Here is a 20844-nt window from a genome sequence, read left to right on the forward strand (position 1 = left end):
TATACTTCCGTCTAGCCAACAGTGATTTTTCCATCGTAAGACTTCTGAAATAGAACATTTAGTTACGAGAAAGGTTTTCTACCAACTCACCTTTTGTAAAAAGCCTTTGTCTCGGCAGTGCTTAAATTCTAAAATTGTCAAATATCCATAAATTCACGATTAAATCTGAAAACGTATTGAGAAGGTTATACCCGTCACCTGCTTTTTCGAATAGTTTAGGTTATAGAATCGACAACAATGTATCCAGATAAAAATAATTGAGAAGTAATAGGATATCCACACACGACGACATTGGAACTTGGTAAAATGAATAAAATACTACAACAGGAAAAGGTCACGAATAATAATGGATAAACCCGAATCCTCGCTTTTTGCAGTAAAAAATCCACGTGTATGGTTGAAATTAATCATCGAGGTGTTTAGCCATACACCTAATCTGGATATTTTATTGACGAAACCGGACTGTCTCTTTGACATGAAATCGATAAAGGATACTGTGAAAGGATTCAACGTTGACGGACTCAACTTTAATCATGACTGTGGGATGGAGTGTGCCCAGATGGCTTTGAAGAACATGCCAGAATCAAAAACTGTGTTTATCAAAAGTCCCGCTTTCAGAAATCCAGTTGAGTATCAAAATATCCTCATACAGAATGTTGATTGTCTAGCTATTAGTCCTTTTGATCTCGATTTGAAAATCTCTTTGAATGATATACTTCTTATCAACAGCAAATTGATAGAGATTAAATCAAGACACATCACCGACAAGATGATCAATCGATACCTGAAACATTGGATTCAAGGTTCAAACCCGAGAATGGGATATGTAAGAATCGAGTTCGAACCGAATCGAATTTTGGATGAAGAAGTGATTCTGAAAAGTCTAAAATATCGCAGAGCCCAACCAAATCGGAAGAAATATTTTGGGATGATTGGATACGGGGGAGTAGTCACAGCGGAAGGAGGAATCGATATCCATCGAAAGGATGGAGCGGAAGGGACGATTGTGTTTGAAACTCTCAACGGGAATAGTTCCTTTGTTTTCTATGTGTGTAATTGATATGGTTTTATTTCATCTTTGTGAACTTTTTTTCATTTTAAATAAATTCTTGTTACAAATCATTAAATTGTTACTTTTTATCCTGGCCCCTTCTTAACTTTCCCAATCACATTTTCGTGTTTATGATTAAACTACTTTCTTCGCCACTTGTGCTCTCATAGTTGGTCCAACCGTTTCCAATTAACTCCCGTCTGAGAGGGAACATTTCAACTCTTTTTTTTGCTTTCTTCGTTTTGTCAAGATTTTTTTCATTCAATAAACAGATTTTTCTCACTTTAGCCCGACGGTTAGAAAATTGGCACAGCGCAAAGTCTACAATAATCGAAATAGGCGTGTTCATAAACCCTGTACTCTCTTCTGCCTGTCCATAAGGCAACCTACACTGCAAGCGCGCTCTATTGGCAGTTCTATCGGTACAATTGTGTTTGAAGATCTCAGTAGTTGTTTTGATCTCTATGTGTCACATTGATTTGCACACACAGTCTGCAGAATTTCTATTAGGGTGTTTCATAAGTCTTTGCACTTTTTTTCAATGTACTGCGCTGCGACCCCATGAAATTTTTCGGTCCTTTTTTTGTTATAAACTAGTACTGTTACCCTCAAGAAACATTTCTGTTTTGCAAGTCCTAAGAACAGCGTACCATGGCAGAAGTAGTCGCCAAAGATCGCAATGCTCTAAAAGGGTGTTTTTTGTTGGGATACCTCCCAGGATTGAGCGCAATGGAAACTTATCGAAATATAAACGTAACCCTTGATGAGGTCATCATATCTTAAAAAACAGCAACTACTTGGTTCAAAAACTTCAAAGAAGAAGACTACAATCTTGATGATAAGTGCCGTTCTGATCGCCCTCGCTTAGATACAGACGATGATATCACGGATGTCTTGGAGGAAGAGCCAAGATCAAGTGTACGTGAAGTATCTTCACATACTGGACATTCGTCGGCAACCATATTCAGACATCAGAAAGAATCTGGAAGAACAGCAGAATACGGACAAGTCATTTCTCATGAACTGACAGATTGTCAGTTGAAGCTCAGTTGTGACCTGTCGCTGTCTTTGCTGAGTCGCAAGCGTAGTTTCAATTGAATTTTGGATATTGCCACGGGAAATAAAAAATGGGCTCTCTATGTATACCATTCAGTAAAAAGCAGTGTGTTCTGGATACTAAAGAACTTCTGACAGACCAGAAAAAAGAGCTAAATGAGAAGAAAGTGATGCTATCAGTTTGGTGTGACCGCAACGGGGTCTTCTACAACGAATTTCATAAGGATTGTGCTACAATTACCGCCGACCTTTACTGTCAATAACTCCTGAAAAAAAATCCAATTCCATCGTTCATCTCGCCCGGAAATCGGTCATTTGGTTTTGTTGCATGACAACGCTCGTCCACCTTCTGCTACCACGACTAGCATCTTCTTACAGGGTCAGGGAGTGGAAGTTTTACCTCACCCGCCGTATTCTTCAGACCTTCCTCTAACTGATTATCATCTTTTTAGATCATAGCAAAACTCGTTATCAGGACAAAAATTTGATGATCGAATGCAAGTGAAATCATACCTTGATGACTTCTTCAGCTCACAGCCATAGTTCTACGCGGCCGGAATCGCCTAACTACCACAATGTTGGCAACATGTAGTCAGTACTCATGGACAATATATAACTTCTTAGAACTTCTTTCTCATTAAGAAAAATTTGATGAAAAACTGACAGAAAAAGTGCAAAGACTTATGAAACACCCTAATACTTTTCATCCTGACTTGTTCTCAAACTTTCCCTATCATATTTTCGTGTTTTTGGCAAAACTTTTTTCCCCACTCGTGCTCTCATTGGTACTACAGTTTCCAATTCGGAAGCTTTTAAACACATTTTTTTGTTTTCTTCGTTTTGTCATGTGCTAATTTTTAATTTAAAAAAAAAATGGTTTAAACACCCGTATTTTAAGTCTTGCAATTAATTTTTGAGAACCAATCACCTGGTTGTGAAAGTTCATGGCCTAACTTCTAATTCATGCGGATTTATTCAAATATTGTATGTCCCTGAAACGATTTCAACTTTCGTGTGAGTCTATATCATTTAACAAAAACAGTCAACTTAAACACCTACGAAACCCGCAAACTAAAAACTATCTCAAAGTTTCTTGATTAATATCCGATAATTGTTTTAAAGTAGGACTGAAGTCATATTTTTAGATTATGATACTCCAGAAAATAAACTTTGAAAAAAAAAACAGAAAATGATGTGAAAAGATCAAAGTGAAGCAGATTTGTTCTACATCATGACGTTTCACACATTTTGAACGAAATCTAAAACTAACTAGGGAAGGCCTCCAGGTGACCGTGGAATTATGGGACGTGCCCTATAATTTTGGAAAGCTGAAATCACGCTAATTCTAAATATAGGTATATTTAGTTTTTGCCCTCGACTCCTAGTATTCGAGAAAAACAAGGTAAAAGTTCGGAAAAAATGACAAATTATTGCCTTTTTAACACGGGAAAATTGCAAGAAAAATTCAACAAATTTTTCGCGTGTCAGAAAAGCAATAAATTGCCATTTTTCCGAACTTATTTCTTCGAATACCAGGGATCGAGGACAAAAACTGAATATATATTTGGAGTCAGCGTTTTCTCAGATTTCAAATAATATAGGTCACGTTCCATAACTTCACGGTCACCTGGAGTCCTTCCCTAATAAGAAATGAATATGTACTAGTAAAAAATTTCTCAATTTTAAAGAAAATAAATTCGTGAGCAAGAAATTTTGAAATTTCGACCATCTTATTTATCAAAATTTCCGAATGTTTCATTCAGATAGTTCAAATCAAGATCAAATTTACATCTCTCCCTAATAAACATAATAATACATATTCCAGGGCAAGAAAACAAATTCTGAATATGTGTTAACCATTCTCGAATGCTAAGTCCTAGATTTCGGTATTCCATGTAATCTTGTCGAGTGTTAACCTCACACATCCCTGCTACACGAGTTTGTTTATAAACTGGAACCGTGGCAAATAAATTCAATGATTAGATCAACGGTGAGATATAGAAAAGGCCAGAGATTCATAGTTTTCTAAGACAAAATCACATAAAAGAAAAATAATGCATTTAATTCAAAAATTGGAAACGCTTAATATCCGACCAGAATAACAATTCAAAAATGCATTAAAGGATGATTAAAAACTTAAAAGATACAATTAAAGGATGTAGGATGCAAGTAGTGAGTGGAATCAACTCCATATGAAAAATTGAACCATTCGTTTTTGGCCTTGTTGTAGAATTGAGACAGTCCCTACATTTCCGTCCTTTCGACGGATATCGTATCCGCCTTTAACTTCTATGATCCCATGAGCAAATCGTTTGGAATGTCTGACTTCATTCAATAGTACTTCGCGATAATTCGTTCCTTTTAATATAGCATTCTTATCTAGAAACCGACCATCACGAAAATCAAAGCTTACGACATCCATTCTCGGGTTCGATCCTTCAATCCAATGTTTGAGAAACCGATTTATCACATTATCAGTGATGGTTGTTGATCGAATGTGTATTTCCTTGCTATTTATCAACAACAACTCATCCAATTCAATTTTCACTGACGTGGTACGGTGCCCGAGAACTAACGTATCAAAGTTTTGAATCAAAATGTTCCTGTACATGCTGGGGTCCTCAAAACTTTGACTGCACGCAAAGAAACGTTTGATGAATGGGAATTGTCTCAACACCATCTGTGCGCATTCCAAACTACAGGAGTTATAAAATACAAGCGTTGTTACATCAGACTTTCCGATTGTTTCTTTCAGAGAGCTCAATTCAAATTTACATGTTTCACTGCCAAACAGAAGTGGGCTCCTTCCAGGGAAAGAGAATATATACTGAAAGTGAGCTAACCATTCTCGGATGCTGAGACCTGGATTTCGGTATTTAGCGAGGGTTTGTCGAGGGTTAACGTCACGAACTCCTTCTACATGAGCTGACATATAAATTGGAATTGGTTCGATGCTATTATAATCCTTCTCCGGATAGAAATTCCAAATCATGGGTGACGTAGAATTTCTGAAATCGTCGATTTGAATTCTGATGATATAATCAAGGGTCAAACTGATATTATTGATTTCCAACTTGAGAGATTTGACCACTTCTTTAGTTTTATTTGATGTGAGAGAGAATGCGACTCTGAAAACGGAGTTGTTGGAACAGAGAACTTGAATTTTTGAAAAAAAAACTCACATGTCAATATAATCAATACTATAAACCACATGATGTAGTGCCTTTTTGGGAAGGCAAAGGAGAGAGAAGGTAGTAGACATGATAGTGAATGAGGGATGAGTGAGGTGGACCTGTCTCGGTCTTGGGTTAGATGGCAGGGTCTCTCACAACAATTAGAATAAGTAGAGACAGGGGTGTGAGGACAATATGAATAGATGTACCAGACTCCTTATTCTAATTGTTGTAAAAGACCTTCCCACGTCACTTCCATCTAACCCAAGACAGAACCAAGACTATTCCCTTATTCTTCATCATACCCGATCCCCGCTGCAAGCGCGCTCTATTGGCATTGCTATAGGGTGGTCACTGCCTGTCCCCGACCCGTCAGTCTCGTTGCCACGTCACGTCTTCCCTCTGGACCCTCCTCATTCTCTCCTTATTCACTGTCATGTCCAGTGCCTTCCCTCTCCTCTGCCTTCCAAAAAAGGCAGTACATTATGTGATTTATAGCATTGATTATGTTGATATGTGAGTTTTTTTTTGAGAAAAGTTCGTTTTAATGGACTTGACAAAAAAGGTTTTAAAGTGTAGGCTTTCTAAATAAATGAAAATTTGCGATGTGGCTCTACGGTATAGAAAAGAGGTCAGGCTGGGAGAGCCGATCAAAGTAGAAGAATCAAGGCGTCTCTGACAGAATCGACGGAAACAATGAGGGCACCTCAATGAGTGTACGGGTGGGATGAGCTGAGAAAGTGAAAAAGAAAGGAAAATAGAGGATGTAAGTTGTGAATTAAATCAACACCATATGTACATAAAATACATATATAGTTACGAAAGAATTTATTCAGAGAAATAGAATAACAATCAAAATCGAAATTGGGTTATGTTATTTACAAGAAGAGTCTTTTTCGGAATTATGGTGCTTACAGATGAGACATATTAGGCGACGGGGGAGAGGAGGTTAGATTGACATGGGTATCAAGGTTTGAAAAATGGGAAGCGCCGATTATGAAATTACATAAGAGGAGTAGTTGCGTTTTGAGCCTACGGAGGCGCATATAAAATAGGCCAAGCTGGTAGAGGCGATCAGAGTAGGAGAGAGAAGGTGTATTACAGCGTTGAAGTATTTTCCAGAAGAAGAATTTTAGAGAAATTTCAAGTTTGTGTGCCAGTTTAGACGATAAGGGAGGAGAATATACGACTGAACTGTATTAAACTAGAGGAAGAATACAAGTTTTAAATAGGAAGATGTAAAATTGGGGAGAGTTGGAAAAAAATTCCAGAAATTGCTTAAAATGGAGTACAGCAAGAGCAACAGATCGGTTAATGTCACTAATAAACTTGAGATTAGGTTCGGTTAATAAACCAAAGTCCATGACAGAAATAGTGTACGGGTAGGATGAGTTTTGAGGATGGAGTGAAAAAGGAAGGAAAATGAGATGCAAGTAGTGAGCGAAATCAACTCCATACAAATAATCGAACCAATTGTCCTTGGCCATGTTGAAGAATTGAGACTGTTCCAACAGTTCCGTCCTTTTGACGAATATCGTATCCGCCTTGGATCATTATGGTCTTCTCATGTCTGTAGTAATGTCTGACTTGATTCGATAGTGTTTCGTGATAATTCGTTCCTTTCAATAAAACATCCTTATCCGGAAACCGACCATCAGGATAATCAAAGTTTACGACCTCCATTCTTGGGTTCGATCCTCTCATCCAAAATTTCAGAAACTGATTGATCACTTTATTAGTGATAGTTAATGAGCAAACGTATATTTCCTTGCTATTTATTAATAACAAGTCATCCAATTCAATTCTTAAAGACAAAGTAGGGTGTCCGAGAGCCATTGTATCCAAGTTTTTAATCAAAATGTTACTATACAAGCTGGGGTTCACAAGACGTCGACCGAACGCAAAAAAACGTTTGACAGATGGGAATTGTCTCAACACCATCTGTGCACATTCCAAACTACAGGAGTTATGAAATTCGAGCATTCCTATCTCAGATTCTCCAATTGTTTCTTTTAGAGAGCTCAAATCAAATTTACATGTTTCTCTAGTAAACCGAAGTGATTTCTCTTCAGGGAAAGAGAATATGTATTGGAAATGAGCAAACCATTCTTGGATGCTGAGACCAGGATTTCGGTATTTGACGAGGTTTTGCACAGGGTTAGTGTCACGCATCCCTATTACACGAGCTGGCATGTAAACTGGAATTGGTTCGGTGCTATTATCATATTTCTCCGGATAGAAATTCCACAACATGCGCGATGGATTGTTTCTGAATGCGTCGATTTGAATTCTGATGAAATAATTAAGTGTCAAACTGATATTATGGATTTTTAAGTTAAGAGATTTGACCACCTCCTTAGTTTTATTGGATGCGAGAGAGAATGCGACTCTGAAAACAAAGCTGTTGGAACAGAGAACTTGAATTTTTGAAAAAAAAAAACTCACATATCAACATAATCAATGCTATAAAGCACATGATGTAGTGCCTTTTTGGGAAGGTAGAGGAGAGAGAAGGCACTGGGCATGATGAAGAATAAGGGAAGAGTGAGATGGACCTGTCTCGGCCCTGCCGTGGATTAGATGGGAGTGACGTGGCAAGGAAAAGAAGTCGATCACCACACATATACTTTGTGTTGTTTGTCTGCGATGTCCATTACACATCTATTCAAATTGTCCTCACACACCAGACCCTTCATTCTAATTGTTGTTAGAGACCTTCCCACGTCACTTCCATCTAACCCAAGACCAAGACAGGTCCACCTCACTCTTCCCTTATTCTTCATCAAACCCGGTCCCCGCTACAAGCGCGCTCCATTGACATTGAGTGGTCACTGCCTGTCCCCGACCCGTCAGTCTCGTTGACACGTCACGTCTTCTAATTGTCCAACATATCGGACCCTCCTCATTCTCCCCTCATTCACTGTCATGTCCAGTGCCTTCCCTCTCCTCTGCCTTCCCAAAAATGCACTACATCATGTACTTTATAGCATTGATTATGTTGATATGTGAGTTTTTTTTCTCAAAAATTCAAGTTCTCTGTTTCAACAACTTTGTTTTCAGAGTCTCATTCTCTCTCGCATCCAATAAAACTAAAGAAGTGGTCAAATCTCTCAACTTGAAAACCAATAATATCAATTTGGGACTTGAAAATATCATCAGAATTCAAATCGACGCATTCAAGAACAACACGACGCGCTTATTGTGGAATTTCTATCCGGAAGATGATAATACTAGCAACAAACCAATTCCAGTTTACATGCCAGCTCGTGTAATAGGGATGCGTGAACCAAACCCTACACAGAACCACGTGAAATATCGAAATCCAGGTCTTAGCATCCGAGAATGGTTAGCTCATTTCCGATATATATTCTCTTTCCCTGGAAGGTACTCACTTCTCTTTAGTAGAAATACATGTAAATTTGATTGGAGCTCCCTGAAAGAAACAATCGGAGGATCCGAGATAGGAATGCTCGTATTTTACAATTCCTGTAGTTTGGAATGCGCACAGACGGTGTTCAGACAATTCCCATCTGTCAAACGTTTTTTTGCGTTCAGTCGGCGTCTTGTGAACCCCAGCTTGTATAGTAACATTTTGATTAAAAACTTGGATATGTTGGCTCTCGGACACCCTACTTTGTCTTTAAGAATTGGATTGGATGACTTGTTATTGATAAATAGCAAGGAAATACACATTCGATCATTAACCATCACTGATAAAGTGATCAATCGCTTTCTGAAATCTTGGATGAGAGGATCGAACCCAAGAATGGATTACGTGAGCTTTACTTTTAGTGACGGCCGGTTCCTAGATAAGGATGCTATATTAAAAGGAACAAATTATCACAAAGTACTATTGAATAAAGTCAGGCATTACAAGAGCCATGAGAGGACCATAGTGGTCAAAGGTGGATACGATATCCGTCGAACGGACGGAACTGTCGGAACTGTTACAATTCGACAACGATTTCAAGAACGATTTGTTCTATTTCATGTATGGTGCTGATTAAACTCACTACTTGCATCCTACATCTTTCAATTGTATGTTTTTATTCCTTTAATAATCATTTAATGCATTCTTGAATTGTAACGCTGATCGAACATTAAGCATTTTCAGTTTTTGATTTAATTGCATGATTGTGATTTTGTCCTCATAAAACTGTGAATCGCTGCTTAAATCTGTGTCTCTCCGTCTATCTAAACAATAAATGTCTTCGTAGCCAGTTCATCCTTAATTGCTTTATGCTATTCAACTATTCAAATTACCTTTTACTATTCAACGGATCTTTTTGCGGTACATTGGAATATCCAAAAGACTTCAAATTTGACTAAATTTTGCTTCGAAATTGCAAAATTTCAGTCGAAAAATGGAAACAATTCATTTTTTCCCAGAAAATATCCTGAAACGTTTTTTAATATTGTTTTTTTCCAATTTTTTATATAAGACGGTTGAAATTTCAAAATTTTTTGCTAGCGAATTAAAAAATGGCTTTCTGTGAATAATCTGTACTCAAAGTTCAATATATCCGTGAATTTGAAAGATTTTGCAATAAACTGGCAATTGCAAGAAAAAGATGCCCGTGAAGTAAAGAGTTTACACATTTCGTTTGAGTGACGTCATTTTCTGTACTTTTTTCAAAGTTTATTTAAAAGTACAGAATCGGTATTGATACCGATTATTTACCAAGAGATTCCTCCAGATTCGGTATCAGAGTTGCCCGGAATTCCGGGTTTTTTTGACATTTCGGTTCCGGTTCCGGATATCGGAAAATTTAAAATTTTCATTCTGGTTCCGAATTCCGGATTCCGGTTCTTTGAGTTTTCCGGAATCCAGAAGTTGAAATTTTAAATTTTTTTGAGTTCAAAAAGCAACTATAGCACTTATTTTTCGGTTTTGATCCTCAAAAGTAGTTTTAAACTTTATTTGTCATTAAAACACTCGAAAAAATCACTTGGCCTTGCAAATTTATCGAATCATTCCGAATTCCGGATTCCGAAATTCCGGAATTCCGGGTTTTTTTGACATTCCGGTTCCGGTTCCGGATTCCGGAAAATTAAATATTCATTCCGGTTCCGGATTCCGGAAAGGAAATATTCATTCCGATTCCGGATTCCGGAAAGGAAATATTCATTCCGATTCCGGATTCCGGAAAAGAAATATTCATTCCGGATTCCGGATTCCGGAAAAGGAAATATTCATTCCGATTCCGGATTCCGGAAAGGAAATATTCATTCCGATTCCAGATTCCGGAAAAGAAATATTCATTCCGGATTCCGGATTCCGGAAAAGGAAATATTCATTCCGGTTCCGGATTCCGGATTCCGGAAATCAAAAAATATCATTCCGTACAACTCTGTTCGGTATGCATACCGATTCTGTACCAAACAACAACTTGTAAATTCTGCATAAAAGTTCACGTGAAAAAAAATTGTTTTTCAAATTTTATTCAAAAGTACAGATTCGGCATCGATACCGATTCCGTACGAAACCAAACCATTGTAAATTCTGGAAGAAAGGTCGCGTGAAAAATTGGAAATCCACGGTTTCGTATTGTCAAATTTTATTTATGATTATTTTCGCTTACGTGGATTCAAATTTGATTTTCACCCAGTTGATAATCTGACAAAAATAACAATTTTCGATAAAAAATCACCTAGATTTTGTTATTCGATTTTGATCAACTTGCGATTTCCATTCTCGGGTTCGATCCTCTCATCCAAAATTTCAGAAATCGATTGTCCACTTTATCAGTGATGGTTGTTGATCGAATATATATATCCTTGCTATTTATCAACAACAAGTCATCAAATTCCATTCTCAAAGCCGTATCACGGTGTCCGAGAATCAACGTATCAAAGTTTTGAATCAAAATATTTCGGTACATGCTGGGGTCTTCAAGACGCGGAATTGACGCATTTCTCAAACTCCACATAAATGGAGACTTTTGTAACTTTAGGGGCCCAAAGCAACTCAATTTAATTTATTTAATCGTATAGATATATAGTGAAAGTGACTGGAGGTCAGGTAAGGTCCCTCACGAGGCTAAACCTGAGATGGAAAAGCAGTGAACAACTGGGAAAGGGGAAGATAATGAAATTGTTAGTTATCAGATACGGGTAATATTATTTACAAGAAAGGCCTTGATTTCGGAGGGACAAAGAAAAGTAGTTGCATGATAGGTTAGAGCATTTGAGATTGTAATAGAGAAAAAGTTAGAACAATTGTGATTTATACAGATAAGACACATTGGGGGACGGGAGAGAGAAGGTTAACCTGTCATGGGTATCAAGATTTGGAAAATAGAAGGCGCCGATTAAAAAGTTATATGTGTTATATACGAGAAGTAGTTGCCTGCATAACAAGTCAAAAATGCATTATAGAACTGTTAAAGGAATAAAATGATACAATTGAAGAGTGTAGGATACAAGTAGTGAGTTTAATCAGCACTATACACAAAATCGAATAAATTGTGGTCGAATTAAGACTGTCCCAACAGTTCCGTCGCTTCGACGGATATCATATCCGTCTTTGACCACTATGGGCCCATAAGTCAATTGTTTGGAATGTCTGACTTGATTCGATGATATTTCGTGATAATTCGTTCCTTTCAATAAAACATCCTTATCCGGAAACCGACCATCAGGATAATCAAAGTTTACGACCTCCATTCTTGGGTTCGATCCTCTCATCCAAAATTTCAGAAACTGATTGATCACTTTATTAGTGATAGTTAATGAGCAAACGTATATTTCCTTGCTATTTATCAATAACAAGTCATCCAATTCCATTCTCAAAAACGGAGTATGGTATCCGAGAAACAGCACATCCAAGTTTTGAATCAAAATGTTTCTATACATGCTGGGGTCCTCAAAACTTCGACTGCATGCAAAGAAACGTTTGATGAATGGGAATTGTGTCAACACCATCTGTGCAAATTCCAAACTACAGGGATCAATAAATCTGAGGGATTTTATCTCAAATCCTCTGACTGTTTCTATCAGGGAGCTCATATCAACCTCTCTAGCAAACAAAAGTGCGTTCTCTTCAGGGAAAGAGAATATATATTGGAAATGAGCTAACCACTCTTGGATGCTGAGACCTGGATTTTGGTATTTCACCCGGTTCTGTGGAGGATTAGTGTCACGCATCCCTATTACACGAGCTGGCATATAAACTGGAATCGGTTCAGTGCTATTATCTTCCTTTTCCGGATAGAAATTCCACAACATGCGCGACGGGTTGTTCCTGAATCCGTCGATTTGAATTCCGATGATATTTCCAATTGTCAAATTGATATCATTGATTTTCAAGTTAAGAGATTTGACCACTTCTTTAGTTTTATTGGATGCCAGAGAGAATGAGACTCTGAAAACAACGATGTTGGAACAGAGAACTTGAGTTTTTGAAAAAAAAAACTCACATATCAACATAATCAATGCTATAAAGCACATGATGTAGTGCCTTTTTGGGAAGGTAGAGGAGAGAGAAGGTAGTAGACATGATGAAGAATAAGGGAAGAGTGAGATGGACCTGTCTCGGCCCTGCCTTGGATTAGATGGGAGTGACGTGGCAAGGAAAAGAAGTCGATCATACATATACTTTGTGTTGTTTGTTTGCGATGCTCTAGAGAGGCTGGGCCATATTTGGCATTACACATCTATTCAAATTGTCCTCACACACCAGACCCTTCATTCTTATTGTTGTTAGAGACCTTCCCACGTCACTCCCATCTAACCCAAGACAGAACCAAGACAGGTCCACCTCACTCTTCCCTTATTCTTCATCATACCCGGTCCCCGCTGCAAGCGCGCTCCATTGACATTGAGTGGTCACTGCCTGTCCCCGGCTACGTCATCATTTATATCCTCCGTCTCGTTGACACGTCACGTCTTCTAATTGTCCAACATATCGGACCCTCCTCATTCTCCCCTCATTCACTGTCATGTCGGCTGCCTTCCCTCTCCTCCGACTACCAAAAAAGGCACTACATCAAATGCTTTATAGCATTGATTATGTTGATATGTGAGTTTTTTTTCTTAAAAAATTCAAGTTCTCTGTTCCAACAACTTTGTTTTCAGAGTCTCATTCTCTCTCGCATCCAATAAAACTAAAGAAGTGGTCAAATCTCTCAACTTGAAAACCAATAATATCAATTTGGGACTGGAAAATATCATCAGAATTCAAATCGACGCATTCAAGAACAACACGACGCGTTTAATGTGGAATTTCTATCGCCCCCTCTCTTTAAATCCGATAGGTATGAGGTGGGCGATTTCGGTGGGCGGAGCTTCGCCAAAAGTGTCGAATGGTCTGTCAAAAACTTTGAGTCGCACTCATTTTTAGAATAACTTTTTTTCGCCCCCTCTCTTTAAATCCGATAGGTATGAGGTGGGCGATTTCGGTGGGCGGAGCTTCGCCAAAAGTGTCGAATGGTCTGTCAAAAACTTTGAGTCGCACTCATTTTTAGAATAACTTTTTTCGTTGTAGAGATTTTCAAAAAATTCTTTTTCGTTTGTTTTTGAAAACTTAATACGGATGTGGCGACTGTCAGGGGATAGATTTGGAGCATTTAGGAGAGAGTTATGAGCACAAAAGTAAAAACAACTTTTTTTGCTCAAATAAATGGCTTGAGAAATTCACGATTTCCGCCGTTTCCTACTTCGTACGGCTTCAGCTTTGAACATTTCTGGGGGATTTTTTGAACTTAAGATCTCTGAAAATCTGGCTATCGAGACATATAAAAATTATTCACAAATCTGTGAAAATATGATTTATGGCCATAAAAGAAAGGAAACGACTTTTTTTCTCAAAATTTTCACTTTCCTTCTTATTTCTCGAGTTTTTTTGAACCGAGAGCTTTGAAATTTGGTACAGTTATGTAACTTGGCATGGCGGAAGTGACTAAAAAAACAGATTTCAAATTGGAGATGATGCATTCGAGTTATACTCAAAAAACAGTCAAAAAATGAGCAAAAAACTACCTCTCCCCCTTTTCCGGCCCAAAACTTTCACCGGCTCTAACTCGCCCAGTTTTAAGAAATTTCAGGATCCGAAAAAAAGGAGATATGTAGAAAAAAAATCTCTATCGATCCATGTAAAATTCAAGATACTTTTAGCTGATAAAGCTTTCTGAAAACCGGATTTTGTGATTTCCGCGGTTTTTCGGTCCGGTTGGGATTTTTTCTATTCGCTGTCCTGGGCACTGGATCCACTGAATCGCTCTGAATTTTTGACACCGATCTAAACTTTTGGAGATCTAATGGAACCAAAAAGTCCGATCAAAAAATATTGACACCGGACAATTCTGTGGAGAAACCTGAATCTCCACTGACATTTTTTTCGAATACACTGACAATTTTGTCATTGTATGTGTCATTGTACAGCTGCGAGGAGCTCCCCTCTTTTCTATTCTCTCCATGACCGCGTTTTTGTGTGCGTCGGTGGCGCAGTCACAGGTAAAGCGCGATGGATCCATTATGGATGAAACGCGGATCGCGCGGATGCTGTGGGTATGTCAGATGGATCCATTATGGATCCATATAGATCCACGCGTGTCAGATGGATCCATTATGGATCCATATGGATCCATCCACGGAAACTCGAGGGCGACCGCCATCCTCCCCATCCATATTCCATCCGCGCGCGATCCGCGTTTTAAATGTGGACCCATTAGGGATCCTATGTGGATCCATATTCGATATGGACGCATATGGACCCACAATGGATCCATCGCGCTTTACCTGTGGTGGAAGAGGGCGGGGGTGAGAATCGGTGGGGTGGGGGTTCGAAACCTTCTTATTCGTTTTTGTTTTTTTTGTTTTTTGTATGAACTTTCTAAATGAATATGAAAGGAAATATTGTAAAAATTTCGAATGTTCTGATCGAATACGGGGAAAATAGGATCAGTCGGTGTGTCTGTTCTGAATTCAAAAGCTGGTCGTTCTTCCATTTTCCTTCAAATTCAAATCGAGCAAGCTAATTTTTGAATTTAAAACTTGCTAAGCACCGCACACGAGGCGCAGCCGAGTACTGCGGAGCCCGCCGGGAGGCGGGGGACGCTAGTCCGGAGAATAATAATGATAGCAACAAACCAATTCCAGTTTACATGCCAGCTCGTGTAATAGGGATGCGTGAACCAAACCCTACACAGAACCACGTGAAATACCGAAATCCAGGTCTTAGCATCCGAGAATGGTTAGCTCATTTCCGATATATATTCTCTTTCCCTGGAAGGTACTCACTTTTCTTTAGTAGAAATACATGTAAATTTGATTGGAGCTCCCTGAAAGAAACAATCGGAGAATCTGAGATAGAAATGCTCATATTTTACAATTCCTGTAGTTTGGAATGCGCACAGACGGTGTTGAGACAATTCCCATCTGTCAAACGTTTTTTTGCGTTCGGTCGACGTCTTGTAAACCCCCGCTTGTATAGTAACATTTTGATTAAAAACTTGGATACAATGGCTCTCGGACACCCTACTTTGTCTTTAAGAATTGAATTGGATGACTTATTATTGATAAATAGCAAGGAAATACACATTCGATCATTAACCGTCACTGATAAAGTGATCAATCGCTTTCTGAAATCTTGGATGAGAGGATCGAACCCAAGAATGGATTACGTGAGCTTTACTTTTAGTGATGGCCGGTTCCTAGATAAGGATGCTATATTAAAAGGAACAAATTATCACAAAGTACTATTGAATCAAGTCAGGCATTACAAGAGCCATGAGAGGACCATAGTGGTCAAAGGTGGATACGATATCCGTCGAACGGACGGAACTGTCGGAACTGTTACAATTCGACAACGATTCCAAGAACGATTTGTTCTATTTCATGTATGGTGCTGATTAAACTCACTACTTGTATCCTACATCCTTCAATTGTATCTTTTTATTCCATTAATAATCATTTAATGCATTCTTTAATTGTAACGATGATCGAACATTAGGCATTTTCAGTTTTTGATTTAATTGCATGATTATGATTTTGTCCTAATAAAACTGTGAATCGCTGCTCAAATCTGTGTCTCTCCGTCTATCTAAACAATAAATGTCTTCGTAGCCAGTTCATCCTTAATTGCTTTATACTATTCAACTATTCAAATTATCTTTTACTATTCAACGGATCTTTTTGCCGTACATTGGAATATCCAAAAGACTTCAAATTTGACTAAATTTTGTTTCTACGGTATAGAAAAGAGGTCAAGGTGGGTTAGTATGTCGTGACACGTAAGTGGGACGGTGAGCCCATGTCACTTTTAAGTGCGAGAGGGAACAAAAGGGAGGAGAGCAACAACAACTTTATTAACATGTCAGTAGAGAGTTCCATAGGTTCCAGTAGTTGAGTCTTCTTCCCATCGAATACTGCTGGTCACGGGCGGTTGCTGTATTGTAGAGTAGAGATCCGAACCACGGTGCCACAAGATCTTCCTCGATTGACAGTCGAACGCATAGAGTGAGAGTGATTGAGAGACGACGACATTCTGACGATTTCCTCTTCCTTATATGCACAGAAATGTAGGGTAGATCCTTATCGTAAGGTCACCAGGTTGGGTCCAGGGCACGTCCAGAATAGTGATGGTATCAGAGTGGAAGGTCACGGGTCACGTGTCATGCAGTTGTTGAAGCTCATTTTATTCATTTATTATGCAGATTATAGTGAATCTGCTGTGAGACTAACGGCTCAGGAGTTATAACTCAAGTTGCGAGTTAATAACTTATTAATTCCGCAACATAGTAGATCAAAGTAGGAGAATCAAGGCGTGCTACAGCGTCCCTGACAGAATCGACGGAAACAATGAAGGTACCTCCATGAGTGTACGGGTGGGATGAGCTGAGAGAGTCTAAAAGGAAGGAAAATAGGGGATATAAGTAGTGAGTCAACACCATATGTACATAAAATCGTACAAATTGTGCTTGAATCGAGATAAGATCAGCGATTTATAGTTTTATTAGAACAAAATAATATAAAAGAGAAGTCATGTCAAAATTCAAGAACTGAAAATGCTAAATGTTCCGCCAGCGCAACAAGTCAAGAGTACATTATAGCACTATTAAAGGAATAAAATGATACAATTAGGATGTAGGATACAAGTAGTGAGTTTAATCAGCACCATACATAAAATCGAACAAATTGTGGTCGAATTAAGACTGTCCCAACAGTTCCGTCGCTTCGACGGATATCATATCCGTCTTTGACCACTATGGGCCCATAAGTCAATTGTTTGGAATGTCTGGCTTCATCCAATAGTACCTCGTAATAATTCGTTCCTTTTAATATAACATCCTTTCTAGAACCGGATCATCAAAAAATAAAAAGGTCACCAATTCCATTCTTGGGTTTGATCCTTTCATCCAATGTTTCAGAAATCGATTGATCCCTTTATCAGTGATAACTGTTGATCGAATGTATATTACCTTACTATTTATCATTAACAAGTCATCCAATTCTATTCTCAAAAACGGAGTATCGTATCCGAGAAACAACACATCCAAGTTCTGAATTAAAATGTTTCTATACATGCTGGGGTCCTCAAAACTTCGACTGCATGCAAAGAAACGTTTGATGAATGGGAATTGTCTCAACACCATCTGTGCGCATTCCAAACTACAGGGATCCATAAATCTAAGGGATTCTATCTCAAATCCTCTGACTGTTTCTATCAGGGAGCTCATATCAACCTCTCTAGCAAACAAAAGTGATTTCTCTTCAGGGAAAGAGAATATATATTAGAAATGAGCTAACCACTCTCGGATGCTAAGACCTGGATTTTGGTATTTCACCCGGTTCTGTACAGGGTTAGTGTCACGCATCCCTATTACACGAACTGGCATGTAAACTGGAATCGGTTCGATGTTATTATCTTCCTTTTCCGGATAGAAATTCCACAATAAGCGCGTCGTGTTGTTCCTGAATGCGTCGATTTCAATTCCGATGATATTATCAATTGTCAAATTGATATCATTGATTTTCAAGTTGAGAGATTTGACCACTTCTTTAGTTTTATTGGATGCCAGAGAGAATGAGACTCTGAAAACAAAGGTGTTGAAACAGAGAACTTGAATATAAAAAACTCACATATCAACATAATCAATGCTATAAAGCACTTGATGTAGTGCCTTTTTTGGAAGGCAAAGGAGAGAGAAGGCAGCCGACATGACAGTGAATGAGGGGAGAGTGAGGTGGACCTGTCTCGGCCCTGCCTTGGATTAGATGGGAGTGACGTGGCAAGGAAAAGAAGTCGATCATACATATACTTTGTGTTGTTTGTCTGCGATGTCCTAGAGAGGCTAGGCCATATTTGGCATTACACATCCATTCAAATTGTCCTTACACACCAGACCCTTCATTCTAATTGTTGTTAGAGACCTTCCCACGTCACTCCTATCTAACAAGACAGGTCCATCTCACTCTTCCCTTATTCTTCATCATACCCGGTCCCCGCTGCAAGCGCGCTCTATTGACATTGCTATAGGGTGGTCACTGCCTGTCCCCGACTCGTCAGTCTGGTTGCCACGTCACGTCTTCCCACTGGACCCTGCTCATTCTCCCCTCATTCACTGTCATGTCCAGTGCCTTCCCTCTCCTCCGACTTCCAAAAAAGGCACTACATCATGTACTTTATAGCATTGATTATGTTGATATGTGAGTTTTTTTTCTCAAAAATTCAAGTTCTCTGTTCCAACATCGTTGTTTTCAGAGTCTCATTCTCTCTCGCATCCAATAAAACTAAAGAAGTGGTCAAATCTCTCAACTTGAAAACCAATAATATCAATTTGGGACTTGAAAATATCATCAGAATTCAAATCGACGCATTCAAGAACAACACGACGCGCTTAATGTGGAATTTCTATCCGGAAGATGATAATACTAGCAACAAACCAATTCCAGTTTACATGCCAGCTCGTGTAATAGGGATGCGTGAACCAAACCCTACACAGAACCACGTGAAATACCGAAATCCAGGTCTTAGCATCCGAGAATGGTTAGCTCATTTCCGATATATATTCTCTTTCCCTGGAAGGTACTCACTTCTCTTTAGTAGAAAAACATGTAAATTTGATTGGAGCTCCCTGAAAGAAACAATCGGAGAATCTGAGATAGGAATGCTCGTATTTTACAATTCCTGTAGTTTGGAATGCGCACAGACGGTGTTGAGACAATTCCCATCTGTCAAACGTTTTTTTGCGTTCAGTCGGCGTCTTGTGAACCCCAGCTTGTATAGTAACATATTGATTAAAAACTTGGATATGTTGGCTCTCGGACACCCTACTTTGTCTTTAAGAATAGAATTGGATGACTTGTTATTGATAAATAGCAAAGAAATACACATTCGATCATTAACCATCACTGATAAAGTGATCAATCGCTTTCTGAAATCTTGGATGAGAGGATCGAACCCAAGAATGGATTACGTGAGCTTTACTTTTAGTGATGGCCGGTTCCTAGATAAGGATGCTATATTAAAAGGAACAAATTATCACAAAGTACTATTGAATCAAGTCAGGCATTACAAGAGCCATGAGAGGACCATAGTGGTCAAAGGTGGATACGATATCCGTCGAACGGACGGAACTGTCGGAACTGTTACAATTCGACAACGATTCCAAGAACGATTTGTTCTATTTCATGTATGGTGCTGATTAAACTCACTACTTGTATCCTACATCCTTCAATTGTATCTTTTTATTCCTTTAATAATCATTTAATGCATTCTTTAATTGTAACGCTGATCGAACATTAGGCATTTTCAGTTTTTGATTTAATTGCATGATTGTGATTTTGTCTTCATAAAACTGTGAATCGCTGCTCAAATCTGTGTCTCTCCGTCTATCTAAACAATACATGTCTTCGTAGCCAGTTCATCCTTAATTGCTTTATACTATTCAACGATTCAAATTACCTTTTACTATTCAACGGATCTTTTTGCCGTACATTGGAATATCCAAAAGACTTCAAATTGGACTAAATTTTGCTTCTACGGTATAGAAAAGAGGTCAAGGTGGGTTAGTATGTCGTGACACGTAAGTGGGACGGTGAGCCCATGTCACTTTTAAGTGCGAGAGGGAACAAAAGGGAGGAGAGCAACAACAACTTTATTAACATGTCAGTAGAGAGTTCCATAGGTTCCAGTAGTTGAGTCTTCTTCCCATCGAATACTGCTGGTCACGGGCGGTTGCTGTATTGTAGAGCTTTCGCAAGCAGTGAAGATCCTCCGAAACACGGTGCCACAAGATCTTCCTCGATTGACAGTCGAACGCATAGAGTGAGAGTGATTGAGAGACGACGACATTCTGACGATTTCCTCTTCCTTATATGCACAGGAATGTAGGGTAGATCCTTATCGTAAGGTCTCCAGGTTGGGTCCAGGGCACGTCCAGAATAGTGATGGTATCAGAGTGGAAGGTCACGGGTCACGTGTCATGCAGTTGTTGAAGCTCATTTTATTCATTTATTATGCAGATTATAGTGAATCTGCTGTGAGACTAACGGCTCAGGAGTTATAACTCAAGTTGCGAGTTAATAACTTATTAATTCCGCAACAGAGTAGATCAAAGTAGG

The 20844-nt window shown here is 38.7% G+C and overlaps 8 protein-coding genes across 8 annotated transcripts; 4 read left to right on the top strand and 4 right to left on the bottom strand.

The window, feature by feature from the left end:
* Nucleotides 1-346: 346 nt before the first annotated feature.
* GCK72_004587 (uncharacterized protein) lies at nucleotides 347-1060 on the top strand (the record flags this gene model as incomplete). The annotated part of the gene is made up of 1 exon (XM_003104274.1): nucleotides 347-1060. The coding sequence occupies one exon, from the start codon at nucleotides 347-349 to the stop codon at nucleotides 1058-1060; it is 714 nt and encodes a 237-aa protein (XP_003104322.1).
* Nucleotides 1061-4289: 3229 nt separating this feature from the next.
* On the bottom strand, nucleotides 4290-5369 carry GCK72_004588 (uncharacterized protein; the record flags this gene model as incomplete). Its single annotated transcript, XM_003104230.1, has 2 exons — nucleotides 4290-5235; nucleotides 5290-5369. The coding sequence occupies 2 exons, from the start codon at nucleotides 5367-5369 to the stop codon at nucleotides 4290-4292; spliced, it is 1026 nt and encodes a 341-aa protein (XP_003104278.1).
* A 1357-nt stretch (nucleotides 5370-6726) lies between these two features.
* On the bottom strand, nucleotides 6727-7805 carry GCK72_004589 (uncharacterized protein; the record flags this gene model as incomplete). Its single annotated transcript, XM_003104183.2, has 2 exons — nucleotides 6727-7669; nucleotides 7726-7805. The coding sequence occupies 2 exons, from the start codon at nucleotides 7803-7805 to the stop codon at nucleotides 6727-6729; spliced, it is 1023 nt and encodes a 340-aa protein (XP_003104231.2).
* A 400-nt stretch (nucleotides 7806-8205) lies between these two features.
* GCK72_004590 (uncharacterized protein) lies at nucleotides 8206-9283 on the top strand (the record flags this gene model as incomplete). The annotated part of the gene is made up of 2 exons (XM_053724775.1): nucleotides 8206-8285; nucleotides 8341-9283. 2 exons carry the CDS (start codon nucleotides 8206-8208, stop codon nucleotides 9281-9283), a joined length of 1023 nt encoding a protein of 340 aa, XP_053588969.1.
* Nucleotides 9284-11724: 2441 nt separating this feature from the next.
* GCK72_004591 (uncharacterized protein) lies at nucleotides 11725-12778 on the bottom strand (the record flags this gene model as incomplete). The annotated part of the gene is made up of 2 exons (XM_003104185.2): nucleotides 11725-12643; nucleotides 12699-12778. 2 exons carry the CDS (start codon nucleotides 12776-12778, stop codon nucleotides 11725-11727), a joined length of 999 nt encoding a protein of 332 aa, XP_003104233.2.
* A 442-nt stretch (nucleotides 12779-13220) lies between these two features.
* On the top strand, nucleotides 13221-16130 carry GCK72_004592 (uncharacterized protein; the record flags this gene model as incomplete). Its single annotated transcript, XM_053724776.1, has 4 exons — nucleotides 13221-13300; nucleotides 13357-13535; nucleotides 15379-15472; nucleotides 15995-16130. 4 exons carry the CDS (start codon nucleotides 13221-13223, stop codon nucleotides 16128-16130), a joined length of 489 nt encoding a protein of 162 aa, XP_053588970.1.
* A 1881-nt stretch (nucleotides 16131-18011) lies between these two features.
* Nucleotides 18012-18440, bottom strand: GCK72_004593 (uncharacterized protein; the record flags this gene model as incomplete). The annotated part of the gene is made up of 2 exons (XM_053724777.1): nucleotides 18012-18312; nucleotides 18361-18440. 2 exons carry the CDS (start codon nucleotides 18438-18440, stop codon nucleotides 18012-18014), a joined length of 381 nt encoding a protein of 126 aa, XP_053588971.1.
* A 407-nt stretch (nucleotides 18441-18847) lies between these two features.
* Nucleotides 18848-19925, top strand: GCK72_004594 (uncharacterized protein; the record flags this gene model as incomplete). Its single annotated transcript, XM_053724778.1, has 2 exons — nucleotides 18848-18927; nucleotides 18983-19925. The coding sequence occupies 2 exons, from the start codon at nucleotides 18848-18850 to the stop codon at nucleotides 19923-19925; spliced, it is 1023 nt and encodes a 340-aa protein (XP_053588972.1).
* Between the last annotated feature and the right edge of the window lie 919 nt (nucleotides 19926-20844).

The sequence above is a fragment of the Caenorhabditis remanei genome, chromosome II, assembly GCF_010183535.1.
Source record: "Caenorhabditis remanei strain PX506 chromosome II, whole genome shotgun sequence".
NCBI classification, from domain to species: domain Eukaryota; kingdom Metazoa; phylum Nematoda; class Chromadorea; order Rhabditida; family Rhabditidae; genus Caenorhabditis; species Caenorhabditis remanei.